Source organism: Lacerta agilis, chromosome 1 (assembly GCF_009819535.1).
Source record: "Lacerta agilis isolate rLacAgi1 chromosome 1, rLacAgi1.pri, whole genome shotgun sequence".
NCBI classification, from domain to species: Eukaryota; Metazoa; Chordata; class Lepidosauria; order Squamata; family Lacertidae; genus Lacerta; species Lacerta agilis.
Window position 1 is genome coordinate 68486263 of NC_046312.1, and position 14397 is coordinate 68500659.

Below are 14397 nucleotides of genomic sequence, written 5' to 3' on the forward strand. Positions count from 1 at the left end.
GGTTGGTGGTTTTTTAATGACTAAGCATTAGTGGAGAAATTAATATATATAAAGACTCTGCCTCAACAGAGTGTAGTTAGTTCCCTATGTCATTGTTTGCTGGATCAGACTTTGCTAAAATGATCAGAACCACTGAGATTAAGTTAACAAAAGGTATTAGTACAATGTCTATGACACTAGAGATAAATACACAAATCAGAGAGATTACTCTAACATCATAGTGACTAGAAGCCTACACTGGGAATGAGAGTTGACAAGCAGCTTTATTCTCTTTACTGAATGGTTCCCTCTCCCCATGCTGAGCCACAAATTATACGCTGCCATTAACAGAATGAACAACTGTTCAGTAAGGAATTGTGTAAAAACATTTATCTACTGTAAGCCACACAACAGTCAAAAATACCTTAACCACTTTTTTCCAAAAGACTGCAAGAAGTTAACAACACACATTGCTGCTGTTAAAGTTCGGGAGCCCACTACTGCTTTGTATTAACCAATGCCCCACTCCCTGAGCATAAACTCAAGACTTTCTTAGCCAAGTGTATCTGGTACCATTCCAGATGGGAATGTAAATACCTGCAGGTCACAGCCAATCACTTTACATGCAGTACAATGTTATCATCATACAAATAAACAAGTTTGGTTGGGCTAATGAAGTGTTACAACTCGACAGTCTCTAGATGAAGAGTAAACCTATCAAATTTGGAAGAATCTACATGAAAAAGCTCTAGAAAGTCAGGTGTAACCACTGTTATCTGTCAAATTGCAGAATAAAAGGAGCAATACTAAGAACTTCAAAAACAAACAAAACTTACACACTTATACAAACACACACAAGATTTCCAAGAAGCATAAACATATCGGAGAACCAGAAGTCTACAAGTAGCCACTATAAGGATGTTTGAGCACTGCGCATGCCACAGGCTTGGGATTTTTTGGAAATATTGGTGCTGGGTGGGCTTCCCTTCCATATTAAGTAAAGTTCTAGTGCTGATTGGTTGATGTTCAATGTTGATGCATGCAAGGAAATTTTTGCAGGGCAGATGTGGGAGCTATGCCCCTTATCTTGAAAATTTAAAACTATAAAGGTTGACCACTCAGCTTTGTTTTTATCCACAGCTCCGCAATCAATATAGATCTATGCAAAGTAGCTTGTAGTTACAAAAAGTGAGAGTGGCTCACCATGCCTACTGATTTCAGAGCCATAGAACGTTAAAGTCTAGACTCCAGGAGCAAGCCAGATGTGAAGTTTGCATTACAAAACTCCACTAAAGACTTTCCTACTTTAAGAGTTCAGGGCACATGAGGGGGATAATCAGATAATCAGAAGAAAATTCAGCCCCTTTAATAGCAACCGATGTGTATTAAGATAGTTACTGCTGGGGGCTTTCCAGAAAGGTACTTCCCCTTGAGGGCTCCTGCCCCAACTTATTTTCATTTCTTGTTATTTGCATGAGTAAGTTCCCACATGTGAGTTGTTCTCAGGTTACAGATAACCTGTGTGAAAGCCTTGCTGAGGATCTAAAAGTAGAAGAATGAATGGAGAAGAGAAGGCAATGCATAGACACACACAAGCCTCTGAATACCAGAATGGCTTTCAATGAGGTTCTTTACCTTAATGCAGCTCCAGGGTCATAAGGTTGCCAAGTCATCTCACAGTAATGCCTTGCTAAATACTGGAGCTTGTAATAATAGTGATGAACCCAAATCATGTAATAAAATAAACAAAGCATCTGGAGCTTCCAAATTTTGGACTTATTTGAAATATAAAATGCCAGTTAACTGCTAGCAAGTACTTATTTCATACTGCAAAGTGCATCTTCTTTTGGATCACTGCTTCCAGGAATGCCCCTTTTAATTACACACACACACACACACACACACACACACACACACACACCTAGCCAGATATAATTGTTAAATCTACAAAGAGATCATTTCCCAGTTGGACTAGGCTTGCTGCCCAGAACAAGCACCACTTTCCAGACCCGGTGTGGACGGTTAGAACATGAGAGGTTTCTACAGCAAGAACTCATAGAAACTGAGACAGAAGGAAACAATGCATTTGTCTGCTTTTGCAGGCAGCCCAATTTCCATGAGTAAAGGGGAGGCAATGCTTCAACATATAATAAATGCTCCCAAGCTTAACATATATTTGTTGGTCAAATGAAAGCTTGCCTGTAGCAGCCATGCAACTGGGTATTGGTGCCCCTGAGCTCCAAATTAAACTACTTAGAAGTATTTTAAGAGAAGCTTCTACAGTATACCAAACAGATGAGAATCCCAAATGTACACTGGTTATTATGTTCACTTTCTATAAAAGTTATCAATTTAAAATAGTGTGTGTGTGTGTGTGTGTGTGTGTGTGTGTGTGCATAAGCAAGTACTATTTCTGTTGAGACATCTGGCGAGCTGTCAGCTGTGCACTTGTGCCACAGAACTAGCTCTGAGGGTTGTTGTGGTAAATGAAAGAACACAAAGTTAGCATCTATGAAAGTGCTGTATTGCAGGGGAGTAGACTCTTGGCCTGAATGTGGCCTTCCAGGCCATTCTACCTGTGGCCCTCAGGACTCTCCTCATGCCATGCCCCTCCTTAAGTGCTCTGCACCCTCCTTAAGTGTTTTTGCCTGGGTGGAACCTGTCCTTAAACTATAGTTGTGCCTCTTCCCTGGACAAAGGATGAAGATACAAGGGGTATAGAAACTTATGACTAGAACGGAGTCGGTTGTCCAAAGGTAAGGGTCACATTCCTTGCTTCACCCGACACTGGATGGAGCTTTGCTGTCTTTTTGGAGAAGCCACCCAAAAGTGTACACACTCCAGCTTTACCCATTGGCCTCTTTAATGATCAAAGCCAAAATCAGATCGCTAATGTGTGTAGCCCACTTATTACCTATTTGGAATGGAGAGCTGGAAGTTAATCCTGCATTGCAATATGTTGCAATTTGAGCACTTTTAGAAATGCCAATTTCTGAGGCAGGTAGATGCTTTTGAGCCTTTTTAACAACCGCACAGCAGGCAGAAAAACAACAGCAGCTTTCCCCACCACTGTACTTCCATAAGGTACAAATTTACCTGTTGATTTCTGCCATTCGTGCAGCTGTCACAATGGTTAGTCTTCATCCTCTACCCCCCCTTTTCTACAATGCCCCCTCCACCTTCCTCACCCACTTCTACTTCACCTTCCAAATCACCACTGGAAAATTCCTGTAAAAGGTTTGTTGTCTAGGATAAGGAACTCATTGTAGCACATCTCTCAAACACACACTCCTATGCATCCAGGACACACAGTAAGGACAGCAACTGCTACCCAAGCACACCGATTCTCTATACCCACACTGCACTTTTTAAAAGGCTGTTTCAACACATTGTTAAGAGGCAAATTCAGCTCCTTCCATACTGTGACTTTCCAGATGGGAGAAGGTACAGGGTATTATTTCCTTCCTTAATAAAGGTCAGTGGAAGGCAAGCCTCTTGACAGCTTGATCTTCCTTAAGTATACCAAGAAGAAGTGGAGAAGAAGAGGAGGATTGTTTTTCCTGCTGCCCTCTCTCCAACAGCAGGTTTGCTGTAATTATAGGGCATGAAACCAAACTATTAAAGCACTGACAGCTGTCACCCTGTACTTGGAGGAGTTCTGTGGCCGTGCATAAAGGATAAACACTGCTATCTGCATGAAGGAAGTCTACAATCGAGTGCTTGGCCCACTCCAATCCAACACACAGGTATGTGCACTGAGGTCCCATTTACTTGAGTGGCAGCCAAGCATATTTGGGTGCTCTCTCTCTCTCTCTCTGTTATTTGTTCAGTCGTTTGGTGCAAATTATCCCATTTGCACAAAGATGGCATGCTCAACTCTCTCCCTTCCAAGCTTTGCTAGCAGAAAATCAATTCCAATGTATCCTTTCAGAAAGGGTTATATAACAAACTTTTACATGTTTTGAAATAGCTCAAGCTTTCTCAAATTCATAAAACTGTTTAAAATATCACTGCAAAGTCAAACTTAGCTTTGAGAGCTCATCGGGACACCTATTTAGAGCTATGTTGCTCACCCAAGCTCTAACCCTCACCCCTACAGCTTTACCTCCCAAACTGGTGAGGATAGTCCAAACAGCACAATGTGCAGTTCTGTAGACAAAAATAACATTCTCTTGTTATCGCTCTTATCAATTCCCATCTAACAAGCAAAAGACCCCTTTCAAGAAGGCAGGATCTCCAAACCTCTTGGGTTGCAGGCAGCTTAAAGTAGTAGTGGAAGGCCATGCTTGAGTTAACTACAAAATGAATGGAATGCAGCATGTCAGGGAGATACCAGATTAACCCCAAAGGGAAGTAGTCTGACTATATAGTGCCATTTTACTACCCTGACTCGCTAGTAAAATTTGTGTTTTCATACTGAAAAACTGAAACTACCTTAATATAGCTACCAACTTTTGAAATTGATGCACAGACATGTCACTGGCAATACCCATTACAACACATACCTGTTTACAGAGCTACCGTGGTGTTCGCACGTGAATTTACAGCAATCACTTGCCAGAGGCTCATAGGCTCTATAATGGGGATTTAGTTGTCATTAAAAAAAACAAAAAGAGTCAACAGGTTTGCTTTCTATCATTCATTGTTCTAAGCATCCCTTCCTGCCTTTGGTGAACACGACAAGTTCCAGGTCTCTTTGTGATCTTGCAGCTGGAAAGGGGAGTCTCCAGTCATGGTGCACTTTATAGAGGCTCCACATTCCTCAGAAGTAGTGTGAAAATGAAGCGGCAATCCACCACTTCACTGCCCATCTCCAACTGGGAATAAGGCTGCGCCTCATCCACTCATCTTTAGAACATTTCTAATTTACCCTTCATCATAACTGATTTCAATGAGATATGATACAATTGAAACTCATTGCCATTACACAATAAGAAATTCACTTAAAAGCAAGACACGTAAATATAATTAGTGGGTGCAGTGCTATTTTTCTAGAAAAAGAGGTGCCAGAACTCACCATGAACACCTCCCTTGCTCTCTTAGAATAGCAGTGGCACCCACCTGAGTTCCAGCAAGTTCTGGCTGGGAAAAGGCCCTGAGTGGGTGTATGAAATGAGTATTATCCACTTCTGTACAGAAAATACCTCAATTTAAAGTTGCCTCACACACAATTCACTCCATGATTGTTATAATTTGCTGTAAATATAAGGCTGGTGCCGCCCCCTACATACAAGAAAAATATTCTCCGATCTTTCAAGTGGCACAGTCTGTAGCAGTAAACATGGCTCTCTTCCGAACTCTGAGCCCTCTGGTTCTATCTAGTTAGCAAACTCTCCCCCAAGCATTACCACATGCTATTGCAGTTAACTGAGTAAATTGCAATCCAAACTTCTGCTTTGTTTGTTTAAATGAAAATCACTCAGTCCTTCTGATACAGGGTGTTGAAGCTTCCTTTCAAGAGGCATGGATTGCAACCAAAAACCTCCACTGATATTTTTAGCTAAGTTTTAACAAGCTTTAACCACTTCCTTTACCCCCATCGCAACAAACTTGTTCAAAAAACAATGCAAAGTTTCAAAACTGCCTGTTTTTTAGAAGGCCCCTTAAAGAAGAGGTCACTACTTCTGCAAGACATGAGGGCATATTGTGCTCCTTGAAGGACATAGTAAGATCAATAGACAGATTCCATTCCTGACTGAACATCATTACTGAAGCTGCCAAACCAGGAGCTCTTAAATACATATATGAATATATTAAGCTACCTGTCTTGAAACAGCTCTCATGCAGCCCAGCTATCCAAGAACCTGGAGCCTCCTATGCAGACAGAGCCAGTGTGTTCCAGATAGTTCATCTGGAATATGAGGCTCCCAGAATCAGTCCAGCAGCAGATGTAACAGTATGATTGTGATAGCCAAGAAACATGGATATCCCTTGGAATCAGACAATACACAGTGTGAAAGTACGGTAGGTGTTAACTGCCATTCTCTAATCAAGAAATCCATGATGTCTTGTGGCTACTGCTTAGCCAGAAGAGCCTCTTGTTTGGGGGGACACACACACACTATTTTGACCCCTTTCAACTTTTAGACTAGTCATGTGGCACCGCGATATACCAATATATCACAATGTCTGAAATAAGGATGGAGTTGTGTAGAGGCATTGGCTGGTTTCATGGTTTTTCCCACATCGTGATTTTTGCAAAGCATGCACACACACACACACACACACACACATTATGATTTATGAAATATTGCCAGGTCAAAAATTATGCAACTGATATCACAATATGGACTTGAAACCAGTTTTGGACAAGATATCGCCCAGCCAGCCCCAATATACATTATCACCTGCTTCAGAAATAGAAATAAATTGTATCTTATTTGGATAGTCTAAATTGGAATATGCTATAGTGCACCAGTAACAGTGATTCTGGTCAAAGTAGTGTGTCAAAACAAACACATGTTTTATAAAAGAGGAATTTTACATACTTAGAATTTGTTAGTTTCTTATAAAAGCAGATTCAGATTCACTATCACTGGGGATATTAAATTAACTACAGCAAAGCAGCAGAGTACACAACAATGAGGTTTTATGATTTATTTATTTCCCACCCTTTGCTGCCAAGTCTCAGGGCAGGTGACATAATCTTAAAAAAAAAAGTTTAAAAACTTTTCTTTAACTGCTGTTCTGCACATGCAATGTAAAGAAAAATCAAACATGCAGCAACACATTTCTATCATTTTGTATACACAGACAGAGTACTTTTGGTATATTTCTTCTAATTAATAGCTACAGACTGTTCAACTTAAGCCTAAATGAACTAGGAAGCAAACAACTGTTTGCAGTTTCCTTTAAAAAAAAATAAAACAGAACAGTTGAGGATCCACTAACCCCTATTCCTTTGGGTACAGAAACTCAGAAAGTTAAGAGGGTTAAGTGGGAAGAAAATGCAGGGTATATTGTGACAAACCGGTGCATGACAGCTAGGGGAAAGCTCTGCAGCAGCTGCATGCATTCTATAGCATAGCCAACACCACAAAGCAACTTATTCCTACCTTATCCCAGGCTAAAGCAAAGAACCTATTCAGGTTGCTTTTCCAAGCAATTTGCTGGGATTTGGATATTCAAGAACATCAGCGGCTAATTGCATCTTAGGCAGCTTTGCACTCAAGCCCCTCAAATTGAAATAGCCACCCTGATCTCATTAGTGCTGAATTCAGGATGTCCTGGTAATGGAGAAACACTTTCTCCCCTTGGATCAAACTGGAGGTGCACTCCACTCTTGCAGATTTAACAGGGGGTATCCAAAGTCAGCCATACTCAGGAGTAGATCCTTCGGAATCTACGAAAGCAACAAACTTAAGCGACTTGTTATATCGATGGTTCTGCTCAGAGCATGCCTTAGTTGCAGGAATTTCTCCAAAGTAAATATTCCCAAGAAAATAGATGTGCATACAGTATTAAATAAGAAACATCCAAGAACACTTTTCCCATTTCTGGTTCACTGTGGGGCAGTGAGGTCTGAGCAGACCTGTCCTCTTGAGAAACTGGTTATTGCCAGGTCTATTCCTCCATTGTTTCTCAGCAGGCAGACCTGCTGTCTATGCATGGGCATCCAGATTACCGGTATATATTTCCAGCTGCTGCTAAATTTTTGTTGTTGTTCTTCCCCAGGCTTCCCTGCATCCTCCTTCCCTGCCCTTAAATGCACTGCCGCTGCAATCAACGTTACTGCCCCTCCAACTGCATTTCTCTAGAACACACGCAAGCCAGGGTAATGCTGGACTACACTTCAGGCTTGTTGTGAACTACTCGGCTCAGCAAATGGACATGGCATTTGGTTACTTTGCAGGGTTAGCATAACCAACACTGCCTCAGTTGCAGCCCCACCTTCTGCAATATGGGTATAATAATGATGGACTTTATCTGCATTGGCAACAGCAGGACAATTCAAAATATTCAGGGGGGGGGGGGTGAATTGCTATGAAATAAATGCAGGCCAACAGTCCATTTGGCCCAGCATCCTGGCCAACACGATGCCTGTGGAAATGCACAAGCAGGACCTGAGCACAAGGTCACTCTCCCCTTCTGTGGTTTCCAGCAAAATGGTATTCAGGAGCATTGCTGCCTCCAAAGTATAGCCATTGCAGCTAGTAACCACTTATCCTCCATGAATTTGTCCAGTCTTCTTTTAAAGCCATCCATGTTGGTGGCCACCACTGCATCCTGTGGAAGTGAGTTCCACAGTTTAACTATGTGCTCTTCCACCTGCCCTGAATCTTTTGACATTCAGCTTCACTGGATGCCCCCCATGAGTTCTACTGTTAGCAGAGAGGGAGAAAAACTTCTTCATGTGATGCAGAATTCTATACACTTCTGTCTAAACTGAAAAGCCCCAAATGCTGCACCCTTTCCTCAAAGTGGGGCTGCTCCACCCCCTTATCATTTTGGCTGGCCTTTTCTGAAGGAAACTGCCTCCCCAGTGCAGATATTTGTCTCTCTTAGACGTATTTGCCTTTGGATAAATCTATTTCCTGGATTTCCTTATAAGTCATTGCTTTAGGTCAGTTTCATCCCTTATTCCAGTCAGGATCTTTGCAGCCACACAGAGCACAATTTCCTTTTTGGGTGGGGTATTTTGAACTCAGAAGAAAAGCACATTTACTCAGACATAAATCCTACTTCACTCAGTAAAGCTTGCCTCCCAAGTAAGAGTGTGTCGAATTGCAGGCTTAATTTCTTGCAGTATGTCAGTGGTGTAACCAATTTGGAAATTAGAAAGTTCAAAGGATCTACTGTACTGTATACCACTTACTGCAGAAGTAGCTGCACCTCTTATGAGAAAGGTTATGCAGATCCAGTGGGAGTGCCCAAAGTCTCAAGTGCAATCGATTACTGCACCTGTGGAACTGAATATGATCAATGACCTATGCCTACAGCAGCCTTCCCCAACAAGGTGCCCTCCAAATGCTTTGAACTACAACTCCCAGCCAGCATGGGCAACAGTCAGGAATGATGGGAGTTGAATCTGGAGGGTGTAGATATATCCTGCATGCCAAAAGAGCATGCTATGAACTAAGTGCTATACAGTATTAACTTTAAACAGATAAAGCTAAGCCAAGTGATGCTGCTAGTACTTTTCCTTACTGCTCCAACAATTAAGCAGTAATCAATCAATGAGATTATCCTGCAGGAGCATTGTTAGTTGCTCCAAGAGTTGGCAAGGCTCATTGGACAACAACAAGAAACCAAACCATTAGTGGTGTCATCAGCCCAGTCCTATAGAATACTCTGCCAAAAGAGATTCAGTGGGTGCATTCTGAGCCAAGTTTTAAATGCCTGCTGAAAACTTTTCTATTTCATCAGGCTCATGCAGGCAATCTTTCCACAAAAGTTAGCTGATTTCTGATTTTAACTTCTCATATAGTTATTGTATGGTGCCATGCACAATTGCTGAAAGCCACTGGCGTTTTTAAACAAATAGTGAAATATAATTATTTTAATAAATAAATACATACATAAAACAATGGAAGCTACTGTTTGTTGCAGCTATGACTATCTGAATTTCATATCTTCACATTTCATCTTCTTGCTGCTTCAATCCATAACAAAAAGTGAACAAGAACGAGAACTTCAGTCTAGTATGACCAGGACAGGCTAGAAGATGAGGATGTGGCACTGATACTCTCATAGTGGAATGCATGGCAGCAATGAAAATCTACAGTGAACGCAAAGTTTCATATGTTGTTGTTCAGTCGTTCAGTCGTGTCTGACTCTTCGTGACCCCATGGACCAGAGCACGCCAGGCACGCCTATCCTTCACTGCCTCTCGCAGTTTGGCCAAACTCATGTTAGTAGCTTCGAGAACACTGTCCAACCATCTCATCCTCTGTCGTCCCCTTCTCCTTGTGCCCTCCATCTTTCCCAACATCAGGGTCTTTTCATATATTAAAACCTAAAACAACACCTGCCTCTGAATCCAGCAGCAAACTACATCTACACCCAATGGCAAGGCACTCTTTGCACTGTTAAGAGGTCACACTGTGATTCTGGACACCGCTCAGCAAGTGCCAAGTTTTATACACTCCTGGGATGTTTCACACAATTAGTTCATTCTTGTCTTCCCTGCCAGAAAGATGACAGTGTTTCCTCCCTCCCCTCCCATCTCTTGCTACAGAAAGGAACTGGGGTTAGTTTGTACAGTAGTGATAACTTTATCTAGCCCTGGAGAGACCCTGGCTTACAGTTAGAAGAACTAAATGAATGTTTATAGTGGTTACAGCATCAATTATGAAGAGACTTGCTACTTGGACAATGAATGCATTGTGAAATGCTTGGCATGATTCAGGATACCATGAACACACACACACACACCCCAGACGATCTAGATTTCTCTGCTGTTACTATGAAGCCCCTGTCCAGGCTAACTAACCTTACAACATTTAAGCAAGTAAATTTTGATTGCTGCAGCAGAGGGTGAAGGCGTTTGTAAAATAAGCTCGGCTGAGTAGTCGCAATTCAACACTCAGCTTGTGTAGCTTTAGTCCATAGAGATGCATTGCTATTAAAGGCAGTTGCTGATGACAGGTACAGTTGTGCTACTACTATGCAGTGTGGACACAGATTGCCACCAAAACAAGCACAGCTGCACTTTGACAGCAGAAATTTCAAGGCACAGGGCTTTAGGAAAGCCATGATACTCCTGCAGCCAAGCACCTACGTTAAGCCCCACAAATCCCACTGTAGATGGGCTGTGTCATCTGGCAAAGGTTGTGCAAGTACACCTGAGGATTCACTAGCGTGTTATATCAGACCTTTATAAACTCACAGGGTTTCACATGCAATGAAAGCAGCAGCCTTACTAAGCATTGCCCAAGAGCAAAGTAGAACATTTTGCCACTGTGTATGTTCCTCTTGTACCACAGCAACATGAAATCACACGTCAACTTGCACCAAGTGCTATGCTAGTTACATCAAAAGTAGAACTAGAACAAAGCAAACTGAGCTTAGAGTACTTTAATTGGCTATGGTGAGCAAAACTTGGTTGAAGCCAATTAAGATGTTTGCCTGAACAAAACTTTCGGGAAATCTGCACATAGCTGATTAGAGCATATACTGAAAACCAACATTTTAGCTCTCTATAAAAAAAAAAAAGATACAGAATAGCTCACTTATTCCTCATTTACACCTAGAAAGCAACTCAGATTGCTTTTGACGTTGTGTTGCCCTAGTGAAATCTAATGAGCAGTATCAGCTCATCAGCGTAAGGAATTTAAAGTCAATCGTTAAATCCAGCTGTTCTGATCTCATCTAAAGTCACATGTACCTTGATAAATGCAGGTATGTAAATTTAGATATTTTAATGGCACAACAGTGGAAGCTTACTGCACTAAATTTTGGAGTATGATTCTATGTACTCTTTTGGCCTCACTGTGTCAAAAACCAACTTTGGAAACAAAGTGATGCATCTAGCCCACAAAAGCTAGCCTTTATGGGGCCATAAAACCAAAGTTGTTTTGGCCAGAGCAGACTGACATGCCCACCCCTCTGGAATGTAAAACTACACAGGGGGATATATAGCCACAGTCAGCATCCAGACAGTTCTATCTATGGAAACTATACAAAGTCTGAATGGTAATCTGTCAACTGTAGCTTCAGCCATGCAGGGATAAACTAATTATCTCCATCCACTGGCAAATATCCACCAATACACAAAATGGGATTACAATTATTCTAAACCCAGCATTTCAGAAAAGGCAAGCTATTCAGGTCTTTGCTACCATGCAACAGCAGTAGAAGACAGCAGACATTCAAGCTGATGAACAAACCCAACATTATGAGTAGATGACCATAAACAGCCCTTTAACTCAAAGCAGGGCTGTAAATGGATACTTTTATGGTTGCACTTTGGCTTCCATTTGTTTCTCCGTCAGTCAAAATGAAATCAGAAGAGAGTCAGAACACAGCAACCGTCAGATACATTTCAATTTGGAGTGTGCTTACTCAAAAGTAAGTACCACTGTGTTCAATGGAATTGACCCAGTAAAATTTGCAGTGGCTTGCAGCCTTAAACAGAAGTTCATTGTTTCAAATGCTAGATAAATACTAGTTTGGAGGTGCATTTTACACATTCCATGAACTAATCTATCAGTTTTCCCATCTTCAGAATGCGGCGGTACAAGCACTAGGCTTCAATTTATCTTTCATTGGGGCTGTGGGATTCTTCATTAATATGCCAATTGAGTTAGAGACAGTGAAAGACATATGCAAATAGTATGAAGTGCCTGATGGCTGCCCTGAACTAGTAGGTAGAGGATCGGTAGTCACAAATTTTGTGCTCCAAGTGCAAGCTGCACAGAATCAACCTGCCTTTTCCATATCCATCTATTGCAAAATGAGCTAAACACAATACAGAATCTAATATTTCTACTACCTCTTCCAAACATATACAAATCAAGCTTCCCAAGCATTAACAATTCCCAACAATGCAAGATCAGCTTAGCTGAAACACTCAACTTAGCTGTGCACAACCACCAGACCACCACCCTCCTTCCCATCCCCTCTACTGCAACATAACCTCAGCTGCCTTATACCTGCCTGTATAGCAAGAATTTTATTTCCTGTCCCTAGTTTACCCTCAACATATGCCCACAGATATTTTGCAAGCTCCTTTGAGGTTTTACTGCAGTCAAGGGGCATACTGTATAAATGTTCTAAAATAAATAATAAAGATAAAATAAACACAAAATACATCCTGAAATTGTTACTTTGGTAAGAGATCATTTTCCTCCCACTTCAACACATAAACGTGGAAGGCACATTTCAGTTCAAGGTCCTCCTGCCCTACAGGGCTTGGATAGGCTGAACAAGAGCAGTCAATCTCCTCATCCATTCAGAGCCTTAAGCAAACATTACATCAAGGCTGAAAACCTTAAATAAACATTGCATCAATGCCTTTTTATATATATAAGTGTTCAGTCTTTCTTCTCCATTTCCTTTTAAGCAGCAGCTTCGACTTTATCACAAAGTATTTTCCTACTTATATGCGCTCAAGCAGATGCCAATACTCTGGTACGCAAATAATACGTACCTAGCTTTAGAGCTCAATAAGCATTACCTCTTAGGAGAGGTTACCTGGGCAGAGGTAACGCGCCCCTCACCTGCCAGAAGCGGAATTAAGAAGGAAGAGGGATTCTTAACGCATCGCCTTTGCTTGGAAGGATTTTGTTCCATCAAGTATGATGTAAGCAAAAAGTCAAAACATCTTTGAACACACGCCAAAGCTCATTGGCTGCCAACGCTGCCGGTTCCCAGACAGCGCTTAAAGGAACATACCTGTTGCAAAGCAAATTCCTGGAAAGGCACCCGAGAGAGAAGAGATTTCACGCCGACAGATCCTCCTAGCCTGAAGCTACGGGAAGCAGCCTCTGTGGCCGGCGGGCTTCCTTGGAAGTAAACCCCGCCGAGTTGGGGGGGGGGGGGGACTTATCCAAGGAAGGCGCACGCGGCAGCGCGACTGCGGCAGCGCCCAGGGGACTGACCCACATCCAATGCGAGATCGCCCAGCCGCGCGGAAGCAACGGGCCGAAAAATGTCTCGCAGAACACGGCCGCCCCGTCGAAGTTGGCGTGGGAAGCAGGACACAACCAGCGACACACACACTCCGGGCTCCTAGGCTGTGCGCGCCTCCAGGCCCCAGGAGCAGCGTCGCCGCCAAGCCAGCGGGCAACCCCTCCCTTCGCCCCCAGCCACCCCGTCCGGGCAAAAAGCTCCAGGCTGGCCCCGACCAGCGCCACAGGCCTCCCCGGGCAGGAGGCGAGAGGAGCTTCGCCACTCCCAGCAGGGTCTCCCGTCCAGGCGCGCTCAGACCCCCCCACACGCCCCAAGGGGGCCCCCACCCTGCCGGCAGCGAGGCCAGCCCCGAAGGAGCCCCGCGGAGGAAGGGAAGGGGGCTTCGGCCGCCTGGAGGAGCCGCCGCCGCCGCCGCCCCACCCTAGCGAAGAACAGCAAGAGGCGCCGCCGCCCCCTCGCAGGCCCCTCACCTGGATGAACTGGATGGTGAGCGCGGACTTGCCCACTCCGCCGCCGCCCACCACCACCAGACGGTACTTTTCCTGCCCCGGGCCGTCCCGGCAGCCCGCGGCCATCGAGGAGGAGCCCAGGCCAGGCGAAGGCGAGCAAGGGGCGCCGCGGGCACCTCCCGGCCCGGGCTAGGGGGTTGCTGGCCGCGGCCGCCGCCTTGCCGCTCCGGGGGCTGCCACCGTCACAGGCCCAGCGAGGGGGGACTCCGGCCAAGGGAGGCGCGAGCGAGCGAGGAGCGCAGGCGGCGGCGGCGGCGGCTCGGAGGCAGCTGCCAGCTGCAGGCTCCTCCTTTTCGGCGCGGCAGCTGCGAGCAGAGTGAAAGCGGCAGCAGCCCCG

General features: G+C 43.8%; 1 protein-coding gene across 2 annotated transcripts in view; it reads right to left on the reverse strand.

Moving 5' to 3' along the window:
* Nucleotides 1-14397, reverse strand: part of RRAS2 (RAS related 2) — a 29829-nt gene extending 15432 nt beyond the window's left edge. Inside the window, exon 1 of one of the 2 annotated variants that reach the window (XM_033153282.1) lies at nucleotides 14022-14397. In XM_033153282.1, coding sequence (XP_033009173.1) covers nucleotides 14022-14126 — 105 coding nt within the window. In that variant the 5' untranslated portion in view covers nucleotides 14127-14397. Of the gene's footprint in view, nucleotides 1-13314; nucleotides 13336-14021 lie in introns of those variants that run through there. The other variant, XM_033153289.1, reaches the window with a different exon arrangement.